At 38.4% G+C, this 15,225-nt stretch overlaps 1 protein-coding gene across 1 annotated transcript; it reads right to left on the bottom strand.

Annotated features, from left to right (window-relative positions):
- Positions 1–9,812: 9,812 nt before the first annotated feature.
- LOC134752748 (zinc finger protein 480-like) lies at positions 9,813–11,817 on the bottom strand. The gene has a single exon (XM_063688442.1). The coding sequence runs from the start codon at positions 11,756–11,758 to the stop codon at positions 10,502–10,504; it is 1,257 nt and encodes a 418-aa protein (XP_063544512.1). The 5' UTR covers positions 11,759–11,817; the 3' UTR covers positions 9,813–10,501.
- Positions 11,818–15,225: the final 3,408 nt, after the last annotated feature.

Genomic DNA, 15,225 nt, shown 5'->3' on the forward strand with positions numbered 1-15,225 from the left:
AGAAGCCACATCAATTCCAACCCCAGGTCGTCGCCACCCCGTCCTCGTTGCGGATTTCAATATTATGTCGTATGTTCATATCAGTCAAAGCAAGCGTTATCAGGCGGAGTTGTAACAATGTCGAAATCACAGAGAATTAAATCCAACAGCTATTTAATTAGGGCCACATGCACCATCTAGTAACCCGGGGTTAACCGGTTAATCCTGGGTTAGTGGGGTGGTGCAAGCGGCGCCTACTATATTAGTGTTCGGAAAGCATTCACGGGGTATTTAATTCAGTTATCCTCTTCTACTTTTAAATAGATGTTTCCCATAAATTAAAGCAAATTGTTAAAGTTTTGTTATGGTGTGCCTCTATGTACATACTACGAGTATGATGGATGATGATATTGTACAGTAAGCATAAAATAGTTAAGGTGAAATCAGACAGTTCATTTTGTGTTCATTTTCGTGTATCACTGTCAATCTCTCACTAAAAGTGAAACCTGATTTCGCGACTTTCGAGCAATAGAAAAACATCACGAACGTGGGTCTAAAACGCACCTTAAGTCCCCGGCAAGCTCGGCCGAATTTCACCTTCCCATACAAACGGAGTTTCGTTTTCATTTTAAAATTACATGTTGGATTGTAATGAAACTTTGCACATACAATGACATTAGGTATATCTAGTTCTGTAATTAGTTTATATAGCTCTAGTATATAAAACAAACGAAATAGAGCAAAAACAAGTTTTGTATGAAAAAGTTAAATTCGATGTATTTTATTACTTTGGTATACATGAACGAATTACAGACCTAGATATTCCTTATCCTATTGTAAATACAAAGCTTCAGAGAAAACTAGCTAGTCGTTTTAAAATGAGAGCGTAACTACGTTTGTATGGAGCACCGAGCTTGCCGGGGGACTTAAAAAAGTTAACAACTTTTGCACAAAAGCTAAAAATATGAAAATTTATTCTAAAAGTGCGCATGTTAATTTTTTCGGTCTCGTTGATTACTTTTTTGTTTGTTAAATTTTACTAAAAATAACAATTCCAAAATGTATGGTATGACGACCGGTCTGGCCTAGTGGGTAGTGACCCTGCCTATGAAGCCGATGGTCCCGGGTTCGAATCCCGGTAAGGGCATTTATTTTTATTTTATTTTCTTAAAAAAACACTTAAGCTCCTGACGACTGGGTACAAAATTTTGCTAATTTTAATTTAGCTGTGGCAAACTGACAGAGTCAAAACTTAAGTAATTGTTCCTATAATATACCTAGACGGAACAAAAAGCCTATAGTCTTCACAAGCGCTCACCGACGGATGCAGCCGCATTCCCTTTCATTTTATTTTAAACCATAGTTATTTTTAAATATATTAAAACGGGTCATTCATGTTGTTTTGTCGAAGATTTTTTGATTGTCTGCTTCGGTCCGCCAACGCATGCTCCCGTTGAAGCTCTTCGTTATGGAGCAAAACATGTCGAGAGAGTTCGATTTGAAAGACATGATTGACCCGTTCTAAGATTTCCGTGTTATCGATATATTTCTATCGAATTTATTTTTGAAGGTGTTAAAGATGGAGACTCCATTTTCTTATATAACATAATTATTATAGGAAGCTATTTGTGTTTGTATTTGTGTTAGGTGTGTGTGTGTTTGTTTACTTAGGAATGGTGTTCAATGTTGATACCATAAATGAATTCAGCACCCCCGATTTATACGAAAACGATCCTAAACCCGACCTAGCAGCTTCACTGATGTCGATAATCAAGATAAAAATGAGAGCCCTAAATAAACCTTCAAGAGCGGATATCTCAAAAACTATACAAGATATCGAAAAACTTGACTGAATAAAACTTGTAACAAATTAAATCTCTTTTCATTTTGTATAAGTGGCCAAGTCGCTCAGCCGCATAGTTTCCGAGATATAATCGAAAAACCGAAAAATGGAACCTTCAAACCTTCCTCTCCCCCCAGCACCAGGGTTATGGCCGGGGACTTTTGATATTTTCACCTCCTAACTAGTCCAAACAAAGCTACGAAGTCAAAAATTGTGTTCCAAGCATCTCCCTCTATACCTTTTTTTGGGCATTTATTTCCTGGCCTAAAAAGGTTTAGAACCTTATCTTCGAGACATATGCCGATATTACCTTAAAACAGGAAAATGCTTATCTATTGAATTTACAACGTTATTTTCCTGAATATCAAACATACTTTGCACCTTTACCTTAGGTACTTAGTCCGGGAAGACCTTCTAGTCGCAGAATTGTAAACAAAACCTTTTTTTTTTTTTATATAAATATATTTTATTTTGCGAATTAATTATAAAAACATCTTAAAATACAATATTAATTAACCCATAAGGATTTACCCAGTTATCTTAAACTTACATGTTATGATAACCTAGTTTTATCCAGTGAAACTTTATTTTAAATAAAGTAGTAGTTTTCTCCATATTGACCTTAAATCGTTTATATATCGGCTAAATTCACCAAATACCGGTAAGCTGTGGTTTTGACAGGTGCCAGAACGAACTACAATAGATTTCGCAGGTGCTTAATGGGTTGAATAACGGCGTGGCACTGCTGGTAATACGATATTTGTTATAAAAATGAGTTTACGAATCTAGATTTAGAAATGTATTCGATATTTAATTTGCAATTTCAAAGCTATACTTATTTACTTATAGACCGCGGGCCAGGAACAGATTTCCATGACCAATCGCCTCCCGGGCAAGAACTCGTATAGTGGTTAACGGCTATGTATGATGAACCCTTGTGAACGTCAGCTGCCGCTCCGTTGGTGGGTTGAGAAATGGCAGCAAATAAAGTCTATAAAAAAAAATTAGTCATCGCCTCCCGTTTGATACTTTGTCAGATGATATTTTAGATGCTATTGTTAATAAAACAAATCGTCAGCCGGTTGTATCGCGGTGGAAAGACCGTGTTACGCGTTTCGGTGGCTGCCATTCCTCAACCCACCAACCTGCGGCAGCTGACGTTCACGAGGGTTCACCATACATAGCCGTTAACCGCTATATGAGTTTTCGCCGGCAGGCGATGACTGACGAAATTTGCGCCTGGCTCGCGGTCTATTAACCCTTAATAGGACAGAGCATAAATTTTCTGCAAATGGAAAACTGGGGTCGATTTATAGGTAAGCTTGGCATCTAGATTCAGAAAAAATATGTAAAAAGTGAAGGGGTAACTGGAAGGGGATGATTCCTGGTGGGAAATGATTAACCCTTAAATGCATAATGATGTATATATGCATCGTATATTTGATGGTCCGTGGCTCAATATGCAGCTATCCAAAATATTATTCCCTCAATCTATACAACATGACACATCTATTTCAATTTATTAAAAAGTTATACAAAAAATCATGCATTTAAGGGTTAAAAATAAAACGGAAACATTCAATATAGAAACAAAATGTTAACTTTCGTAGAATCTTATCCATTTTTAGGTAAAGTATTTATCCCTTATTAGTACAAGGCTATTATTTCCCACTTCCTGAGCGGCCGGCAAACAGCCGTCAATCTGCTGTCGCGGGGCCAGGTAATTCGAATCGAGGCGGGGCGGTGCGTGGCCGTTCTGTATGATAATACTATTACTTCTCTCTAAGAACAAATTAAATTATTTTATATGAAAATATTTTGTGTTTTTTTTCAAGTACTATTTAAACTATAAACTGAAATAAATGTCATATACGAAGGAAAAAATGACCAAAACCTCCAGTGTCCAGAGCTGGAATCGAACCAGCGTCCCCCGTTTACCGGAGAGGTGCCTGAACCGCTCGGCTATCCGAACCCTCCGTTCGGCTACCGAATAGCCGAGCGGTTCAGGCATCTGTCCTGTCCGGTAAACGGGGGACGCTGGTTCGATTCCAGCTCTGGACACTGGAGGCTTTGGTAATTTTTTCCTTCGTATATGACATTTATTTCAGTTTATACTATTACTTATTCTGTGACATGATAGTTACATATACATAGAACATCATAAAAACTGTAACATTTTATTACAATGTGCAGATGTTTAAGCCCGCGGTGTCCTGTAATAAAACAGAAAGTAGGCCGAAGTAAACAAGTTTCTTTGGGCTCTGTTATATTATTAAGGCGCTATGAAAAGAAGGGTTTGAAACATACTGTGTACTTACATGGTAATAATTTAGATAAACAGTAAAATTCAAACGCAAAGTTTTTATGTATATATTATATAAAACATTTACAAACGGATGTATTTAAGTAGTAATTAATATAATAGTACTTATAAGTACCTATAGTTATTCGTTTTACAGGGGGGGGCAAACTTGTTTAAACTCCTCGTGCTAATATTGATACTCTAGCAAGCGAAGGATTCCAACATTAAGTGGAATCGAATAATGGAATCTTGAGCGTTGCGAGGGTTTCAAGGCACGAGGTTTAAAAAAACTTTGCAATCGAGTAAAAGTTTTTCACCACACCAACGCAAGCAAAATACTAATTGTAAAATATTACAAATCAAATTCCAATGAACGCTATTAAATGTTTATCATTCAAAATCATCATTTAAAAGTCAATTCCACCAGCCAAAATGAGGAAACAACTCAAAATTTGCATCTACATAATTACTTTGCCACTCTTGTGGATAAAATGGAACTTTCTCATCAGTTTTTGAATAAGAAAAGACCTGCCAAGTGCGAGTCGGACTCGCGCACCGAGGGTTCCATACTTTTTATTTTTTAAATTTTTTTATTCGAGTTGATTGAATGAAAGGTAAGTTGCGGTTTACAATTTATGACGTATTAAAAAAAACTACTTACTAGATCTCGTTCAAACCAATTTTCGGTGGAAGTTTACATGGTAATGTACATTATATATTTTTTTTAGTTTTATCATTCTCTTATTTTAGAAGTTGCATGGGGTCACATTTTACCACTTTGGAAGTGTCTCTCGCGCAAACTATTCAGTTTAGAAAAAAATGATATTAGAAACCTCAATATCATTTTTGAAGACCTATCCATAGATACCCCACACGTATGGGTTTGATGAAAAAAATTGTATGTATGGGGAACCCCAAAATTAATTGTTTTTTTTTTTCTATTTATGTGTGAAAATCTTAATGCGGTTCACAGAATACATCTACTTACCAAGTTTCAACAGTATAGTTCTTATAGTTTCGGAAAAAAGTGGCTGTGACATACGGACGGACAGACAGACAGACATGACGAATCCATAATTGTTCCGTTTTTTGCCATTTGAAACAAAGTTTGTGCCGGCAACAACGCGTTCTTAATAAATATTTTTCAAATCAATGTAATATTGCTGCATTGATATGGTGCCAAAGACCCAATGTATAGGACGCACTTATACGTCAAAATGAGAAAGATGTTTAACTGTTTGCTGTATCATGTGAAAGCATACGAGTACATGATAAATACTTACATAATGTAGTCTGCTTATTACGCTCAGTGGCCCCGTCAATAAATTTCAAATCTTTTTTGTCTGCTTTTATCTAAACCAAACGAAGTGTTTGAAACACAAATAGCTACAACAACAATTTTAGTAAAAAGTAGACACTTCCTAGGTAATTCCATCAATGTATTCGTCCCTCTCGCTGTCGAGGCTTCGGGGTACTGGTGCGCTGAAGGTAAGTCCTTTCTTCCGAAGCTGGGTCGTCGCCTGCTAGAAAGAGGCCTTGACCGCCGCTCCGGGTTTTTCCTGGTGCAAAGACTGTCCATCGCAATCCAACGCGGCAACGCAGCGAGCGTGATGGGCACCTTTGCATCGGGAGCGGCCCGGGGCGGGTTTCAGTAGGTTGGTAGTTATTTTATACGAGTTTAGTTTATATTTATTTTTAAGTTAGGTAGGTACACATTTAGGTTCAGTGATTAAGTTTAGTTTTAAAATTTGTTTTATGTTTTGATAGATTTTAGCCTGTATTTGTGTAAATAAAATTTTTATTTGATTAAAATATTTTTAGTATTTTTTCAATAATTCCCTGAGCATCTGTAATAAAAGAAGAAAGAAAAATTAAGGAAGAAGACAGCTAAATCATCTCTCAAAACTTGGTAAATTAATAAACAACTCCAAACTCACTTCTAGACATTATTTCAACTAGCAATCTCGTGAAATTTCCACCAGTCTGCCATTTTTCTCGTCGACATATTAATTTCGGGTTCCCCCGCCTCATAAAACCCTTCTTAACTGCTGCTTGTATTTTTCATAGTAATTGCCAGAGAATGGCGGATGCTGGTAATAATTAATCATTTTATTCTGTTGCGAAGAATGTCGGATATTTTGTAAGTAGAAATTGCATGCGCGATATAGTTATGAGTAAATATTAACTTGACATTATAAATGTAAAAAATAAGAACAACACGTGACGGCCAATTCACTTTAACCCGGGGTTAACCGGTTAAACCTGGAGTTACAATGGTTACCAGTACAATTTGACACTGGGTTAACGGTTTAACCGCTTAGCCCTGGGTTAGTGGGATGGTGCAAGTGGCCCTAAGTCAACAAACAATCGTTCAAATTGAATCCGAAGCTAGCAACTGGTGGCAGCCTTAACCCGGCATCTGCTGTCCCTGGGGGCACCTGCGCCGGGTCGTAACGTTTGACAGGCGGAGGGTTAACTGCCACTTTGATGCTCGCCTGGGACGTCTCCTAAAAGATCACAGAGGAATGGACGTTGTCGTTAAGGTTTTTTATCTGTATTGATGCGTGCACTGAATTTGTACATTAAGTAATTAAATCTTATTATCGTGTGGGCACGAGAAGTAGGCACTTTATTATTGGAAAATGCTACTAAGCGTTTAACCACAATCCCACCTGTAGGTAAGTGTCGATGAGGTAGAGAATAGATTACCTAAATGGTGTCTATTCACTGTGGATTTGAAAATATCCAAGTTGTTATGACCCAGGAATAGGTGTTTAGAAAGTGATTCCACTACTTAGCCATTCGTATTAGGAAGTCGGAAGCAAAACGTTTTGTTTAGTTGCCAAAGTGTTCACAAATATCTCACCAAAGCCTCAACTATCAAGGCGTTAAAGTGCACGAACAGATATTTTTGAGCACTTTGGCCCCTCTGATATATCTGTACGAATCAGCGGCAAAGTAACAACGTAAGGGTGGAAAGCAAATCCGCGTCAAGTCCCAACTCAGTTGGGACTGTTTCAAGGTGGCGGAACGAACACGGCAGAATAATAGGGATACTACGGATGTATCCGTGGCGGCGCATCAAAAATATTCATAGGCAATTAGGAGCTAATTTGGCTTTCCTTTTTAGGGTTCCGTACCTCAAAAGGAAAAAACGGAACCCTTATAAGATCACTTTGTTGTCCGTCCGTCTGTCTGTCTTTATCTCGGGAACGCGTGTGCGCAAAATAAAGAAAACAATAAAAGCATAATATAATACATATACTACACATATATAGTTAAATTAGACTACATGTATTACTATATACAAATAGCATATTATCATAGAGAACGTAGATTTAGAGTAAAACGCAGATTTCTCCAGGATGGTACACATTTTCCAAGATGGCTGGGATTCCTCGAGGTACCCAAATGTCAAATAGTGTGGACATGAAAAAGCAACCTTTAATTAACATATATACATACCAAATTTTAGGCCTATTCTAGAGAGTTCGAGGTTAGTCCTAATCCGATTGTGCTATTAATGTTAATGACAAACACGCTATAAGTACTACCTACATTCATATCACCTGCAATATCATTAAAAACACAAATACGTAGACACATGAATGCATTCAGCTAATAAGATCACGGAAACCCCCAATCAAGAATACCTAATGGTCTATCCCTGACATTTACAAAACCGAACTTAAATGAGGTACTTTAACGCACCACTAGTGTGTAAAATAGTATCGACTGATGGACAGATTGAACATGACACAGGTTATTTTCGGCCACAGTCGACACTTCGTGAAATTGCTTTTCATCGATCTGAACATTCCGAATTAACGAGTGCGATTCTGATATTTTCTATAAACTATATAATTAATGTTGTGTATTGTTTGGTCGAAAATAGGTTCCTGATTTAAATTAAATGTCGTTCGTGTCAATAAAATTGTAGTAGGTAGTTTAAAAGGTAAGAACGGAAATAGCTTTTACAGTACATATGGTGCTACTTTCTTGCACTAGTGCTTAAAGTGCACTTTTTATTCATATGTCGAAAGTTTAAAGGGCCATATGTACTGTAAAACGTTGTTCGATACACGTGCGAATAGGTAATTCGCAACTCGTGTCGATTTAAAACACTCCCTGCGGTCGTGTTTTAATTTATCGCCACTCGTTTCGAATTTCCTCTTTTCCGCACTTGTATCGAAAATAACTATTGCATCCTCTCTGGGACAACAAAAGTTTAATTAAATTTGTAAATTGCAAATTTCGGGTTTAATATAGAACCTGTAAATATTTAACATCTTCACGTTGTTTCACAAATTATGTACCTGTATGAGACCTTTGACTAGCCAAACGAGACTGGGGACCGATTTTTAATTTCAGAATCAGAATCAGAATCAGAATCAGAATCAGAATCAGAATGCATTTTATAGTTAGAGCATATTGCGAACGCTATGTTTTGCCGCTAGGCGTACGAATTTGTTTACCTATATAAACTAAGTTAAACATGCGCCAGTCTAAGGTATTCATGCTTCAATAATACTATCTCCACTACTATTTAGGCATTTAAATTCTATTAATAAAATTTAAAACAAGTGGTCAAAACCCAAAACCACTAGATTCCCAATTTCTATCGCTCGTATTTCAAAAATAGCATATCGCCGTTTTTCACAGATTTTCAAGTGACGAAATCGAGCGCTCGAATTCAAAGATCGGCTCTAGAAGAGTAGGTAAGTATGTCTTTAGGCCGGGCCGACACATGGTGAGCTTCACCATCTGATACGCCTTGAGTTCGAGTAACCCGATAGATTTTAACCACGCATTCCTGAGATCATGCGCCACTTGCATGCACCATCCCACTAACCCGGGGTTAACCGGTTAAAGCTGGAGTTACCATGGTCACCAGTACATTTTGACATTGAGTTAACGGTTTAAACGCTTAACCCCGGGTTAGTGGGATGGTGCAAGTGGCGCTAAGAAGCAAAGAATGTTGTATACATATGACTGGGTCAATTTCGGCAAAAAATAATAATTTTGCATGGATGTGTTTTCTGCACACAACACGTTATTTATTTTTATAGTCTGCAACTCTGCACCTTCTCAAATGTTTTTTTCGCCAAAGACCCTAATCTGTTAAACAAAAGCCTTTGTTCCTTATGTGTGTGCGCGTGCCCATTGTTGGTGAGCGCGTGGCCGTTGTTGGTGAGCGCATGCCATTCGCTGATACACAATAGTCACGCGCTCACCAATAATGGGCACGCGCACGCACAAAAGAAACATTAACAGATTAGGGTCTTTGGCGAAAAATCACTTGAGAAGATGCAGACATCTTGACAAAAAAAAAATTGAACGAAAAAGTAAAGGTAAAAAAATCCTTTAAAACTAATGTCTGTCACTAGCCTATACCTATGTCTAACCAAGTCACATAGTGGCAGTGTCGCAGCCAATACAAAATCTATTTCAGAAAACTTTGTATGACATTTTAGTCTGTGTATCACGTTTTAGTTAATCAAGCCCACGGATTAGTTATTCTGTGCCCACAGTGTATAAGACCAAACAAGACGTGGCGATGAAAAATATTATGTCAGTAGAAGGTAAGTAAGTAGATATCAAAAAGGAAAACCACATCTACTTTGAGCTCATTTTACTAAGATGAATAATAGTACAAGTCAAATTCTTCTGACATTTGATTTTATTTCTATTTGTATAAAAATAAAGGTCAGGTATTAATATGCAAATAATAATATAACATTAACATTTTGGTATTATTGGTATATGCTTTATTTGAAGTATATTTTTTCATCTGGTTTATATTACATTTGTTCATTTTAAATGTCTGTTTATGATAAAAATGTGAAAACATTCCTGACAAAATGCCAAAAAACAACCTACGTAATTTGGTCGGCTTATTTGTTGCCCACCATAAACCATACTAAATTTAAACGGGGGGGGGGAATAAAAAAAAGTGAGACTGACAAGAACAAAAAATAAAACTAATAGAGCTTTTTCTGCTACTCCTACTGAAAGATACATAAGACTATCCCGTTCTGGCAGTTCCCCCCACCACTCATGCCCAATCCATACTTAATACTAGATCCATGACCATCATCCATGATCCATGATGTTCACAGCCTTAACAATGTAGATCATCTTGTCCACATTAAGTAACTGTATTATAAATTATAAATTAATTCGCAACTTATAAGTAGTAGTGTCAAGTGCATAAATTATTCTAAACAAAAACAAAAGAATAGGGTACTTTAAAAAATAAGATTGAGCAAATACTTTCATCTTGTCGGTGGCAAGGAGTCACAAAATATATTGAAAAAATAAAGAAGTTTTAGACTGTTTAAAATAGGTACTATTAATTTACTCTGGTACTATGTAATTTATTCTGGAAAATCACCTTTCCCTTTATTAATCCTAATTACCTTGCCTTGCACTTCTCTTGGCACTCCGTGTCTTTCTGTTAAATGCCGCCTGACCGTAGCAGCCTTTGCATAGGTGGCTCCACATTTATTACACAAGTACACATACATCCTCTCGTGAACATTATTACAATGCGCTAGCATCTCACTCCGCAGATAGAATTTACGGGGACATAAACTGCATTGAATAGTTTTCTCATTATGGTAGATGTGATGCTTCTTCCAGACAAATCTTCTTCGGAATGTTAAACCACACTTTTCACATGTGTATGGCCGTTCACCGGTGTGTATCCTTTCATGCTCAGTTAGACTAAACTTTCGTGGAGCTTTGTACGGGCACTGGCGGCACTGTAGGTATGGTCCAGTCCCATGGACAGCCACTTGATGTACTTGTAGTTCAGTAAGCACTGGAAACCCCTTTCCACAATGTTCACAGACAAATCTACACCCATTGTGTCTCTGCATGTGATTATCATATGAATGTTTGTTAGCCAAGACTCTATGGCAAACATTACAGTTAAATGACTCTATGCTTTGAAGTTCCATTTGTTGTCTTCGTGCAAGTTTTTTATGCCGCTTGAAGGTTTGCTTTTTAAAACATTTCTTAAATTCTATTGATGATATATCTGCACATGAGCCTATCAGTTTTTCAATGCGATCCAGAATCGCATCTGCCTCTTCTTGTGATTGGGTAGGTTTTTTAGATGGATTAGGAATGTATTCATCGGAATTATCTGGAAAATTATCACTGAAGCTGTCTTCAGACACAGGTATTTCTACATCCAGATTATCAATTCCAGCGATGTTTTGCATGAACGCCTTGGGTTTTACTTCACGTTCCATGTACGAACTTGAACACCCTTGCAGATCTTCGTTGGTGAAATAACTTTTAAACATTGCATATTCGACGACTTTTGTTTTGATCTCAGTCTCAGAAAAACACTGATTTGCCAACTTTTTAAGCTGTTTGTCACTTGTTTCGAACTTTACTTTAAAAGAAATAGCTTGTTTTAGGCCATATAAACAGTCATTGCACATGAAAGTAGGAAAAACATTGTTCGATTGGATGTCAACACTCGCGAAGGCTAGAATGGCTTTGCCAAAGCAACTTAAGCCGTCAACGCTGGTAAAATCTAATAAAGAAACCATGTTTTGTTCATTATTTTGTTTTAAACACACACGACATAAGTGTTTGTATATATTCTCATACTCTTCCATGGTTTCCGAAATAAAAAAATATCCAATTTTTTTTATAATTTATGTAGTTTATAGTACTGCCACTGTCACTGTCAATGTCAAACTTCCATGTCATATGAAATTTTTTTAGTAATGGAACTTGGGTCCGAAATAAATCTCTAACGAACAGAGGTAAAAACAATCCAGTAAGAACTAGAGTCGAACCAAGTGCATAAGCATTTTCTGGTTAATGGTCAATCATTTTTTATTTAGTCATCACAGGTGTAAATACATTAGTACAGGTGATAGGGTGTTTTTCATGCAGCGGCTATGATGTACCTTTTCGGCGCACGGTACTTAAAATATGAAAATATTACTTTTAAAATGACATTGTTACACTTTATTCCGTCAAAGTCGGTGCAGATTTAAGGCCTCTACAGACCTTCCAACAAATCGCAGGCGATTTGTAACAGACATTGCTGTTTTCAAAGCCGTAACAGATTACGACACCGCACCGCGACCTTGGTACGGTGCGGCACTCGTATCAATAGTGTGTAAGGTGGTCGCCGTACGTGCATTAAGGACGCAGCTATAAGTTACAGCGAGAAAGAGATATAATTAATGTAAAAGAGAAAGATATTTTGACCGCATCACGGTCGCGGTGCGATGCGGTAGTCTGTTACGGGCTACGGCTTTTAATCGAGCAATAATAATGAGGGCTATCGTTTTTTGCTCACCAGTTGGCGCCTCTGTTGATAGTGGTCCAAATGACTAAAGAACAGCTGTCAGTCATTGAAGTGACAAGTGACATTTGACATTTCGAATTATGGAAAAGACCACCATCTACACTAGCGCTCCTAGCGGCGAATTCATACGCGTTAGCGCTCATTGAATTCGTTGAACTTACTTTACCGGCAATGTATATACAATCGCGTGTTATTCGTTGCAAGGTGACTAGGGGCCTTTAGCTTAGTCGAACTCTATAGCTCCCTCCAGACTATGTGCGAACTAGACTTCACACTCAGGTTCGCGGCTTCGCACCGCGATTCGCGCACGAGTGTAGAGGGATCTTACGGCATCATACGTAAAATATAGCTGCTTAAAATAATATAATTATATTATTAAATATGTAAAACGGGACTTAATTTGAAAAACCGACAAAAACGGGAAACAATCTGCGAAATTTTAATAACAAAACTTCCGTGAGACACAGACATATTAAATATATCAATAACGGGTCACTGACGTGTTTTAAGTCGAAAACGCTCGACATGTTTCACTCCGTACCGAGGAGCGTTTTAAGTCGAAAACGCTCGACATGTTTCACTCCGTACCGAGGAGCGTCATCAGGAACTTGCGTCGACGGTGACGGACCGGCGCAGACTGCGGGCCGCAGCCCTCCGCGCCCGATGACTCGGCGCGGGCGCCGGTGGCGGCAGGGGGGGGGGGGGGGCGAGAAACTACCCTCGTTTACAGTATTATTGTCAAATGATGGGTTGCACACAACACTCACTACGTCATTCGCTAATGGGTCGTCCACACTGTCCACCGACGTAGTACCCAAAACAGTTTTCCAGCTCGGAGGCACTGACCAACCACAATCACGGTTAAAATTCGGATGACGACCAATTTCCAACCATTTCGAACCATTAGCGAATAACGTAGTGTGTTGTGTGCAACCCATCATTTGACAATAATGCAGTAAACGAGGGTAGTTTCTCGCCCCCCCTGCCGCCACCAGCGCCCGCGCCGAGTCATCGGGCGCGGAGGGCTGCGGCCCGCAGCAGTGTTGCCAACTTGGCATAATTGGTGCCAGATATGGCATAATTTCACACTCTCTGGCATCGAAAATTTCCATTTAGCATCTGGCATCTTTTTTAGCATAATTTAGTGAATCAAGTGATTATGTCCCTAAGCCAATTTTGAAACCTACTTGGCAGTAATAGACAATCCATGGCACAACCGTCAAAGGATATTTTATACATACGAGGAATTATAATAAGCCGTAACAGACTACCGCACCGCACCGCGACCTTTTTTTCATACGCGTTACCAATTAAATTGTCAATCAGATTGTGCGAAAAAATTGTCTCATCTACACTCACTAATCTTTTTGTGTTATCTATGGTATAGTCAATGTCAATGTCATGTCTATGTCATAATGGCCGGTTTTTAGTTACCTGTAATATTTTAGCATCTTTTTTAGCACATTTCAAAATTATTTAGCATATTTCTGGCATAATTTAGACACAAGTCTGGCATTTTTTCAAATTCCGAGTTGGCAACACTGGCCCGCAGTCTGCGCCGGTCCGTCACCGTCAACACAAGCTCCTGATGACGCTCCTCGGTACGGAGTGAAACATGTAGAGCGTTTTCGACTTAAAACATGTGTGACCCGTTATTAATATATTTAATAAATCTGCGAAATCGTCGCCAATCTCGCGTTCGCGGCTTCGCGCCGTTATTCGCGCACTGGCACGAGTATGTAGGGCGCTTAAGATACAGATAACAACGTAATAAGACCAAGTCCGAAAAGAATGGTCGTATGGATATTCCAATTAGCAGAAAAACATTACCCTCCTCCTTTGGCAGTCGGGTAAAAAGATAAACTTTTTGATTGTTGCGTTGCTAAATAGTCCTTACTGTCCTTAGTGCCATAGATTAGTATATGTTATTTATTACTCCTATATACTGCTTAGTGCCACGTCGAAACGGTATGCGTCACAAATAAATTATATATTAAGGCCTAATACGCACGATCGCTTATTCAACGCGCGTTAAAAAAGCGTTTGAATGATGTGTCATGCCACTTGACTTGACTTGCCGTAATGGATACAATACTATATATTTCGTTTTATTCACACGATGGCGGTGGCGCTTTTTATCAAGCGTTGTTGGATTTTCGGATTTATAGCCTTGGTCGTTAAATCGAATTTAGCGTGCGGACTGATTCAAGCGCTTTTTTAACGCGCGTTGAAAAAGCGCTAACGTGCGTTTGGGGCCTTATGGTAGGCTTTTATTAACCGAGCGTTAGCGAAGGTCGCCGTTTCCACTTGGGCAAAAATTATTTCGTATGTCCGGATGTTCTCCTCTACAGTGCTCAATTCTTGTGAAATTTGGTGAGGATCGTTGATGAAATAGTTTTTTTGTCGATTCTATTTTTTTATTTTTTCCTTTTATTAGGGTTCCGTACCCAAAGGGAAAAAACGGGACCCTATTACTAAGACTCCACTGTCCGTCTGTCTGTCACCAGGCTGTATCTCATAAACCGTGATAGCTAGACAGTTGAAATTTTCACAGATGTATTTCTGTTGCCGCTATAATAACAAATACTAAAAACAGAATAATATAAATATTTAAATGGGGCTCCCATACAACAAAAGTGATTTTTTTGCCGGTTTTTTCCTTAATGGTACGGAACCCTTAGTGCGCGAGTCCGACTCGCACTTGGCCGGTTGTTTTATTATATCTCGGAAACTATGCGTTCAGTGAAGCTGCTAGGCCGGGTT

Source organism: Cydia strobilella, chromosome 2 (genome assembly GCF_947568885.1).
Source record: "Cydia strobilella chromosome 2, ilCydStro3.1, whole genome shotgun sequence".
Lineage (NCBI taxonomy): Eukaryota > Metazoa > Arthropoda > Insecta > Lepidoptera > Tortricidae > Cydia > Cydia strobilella.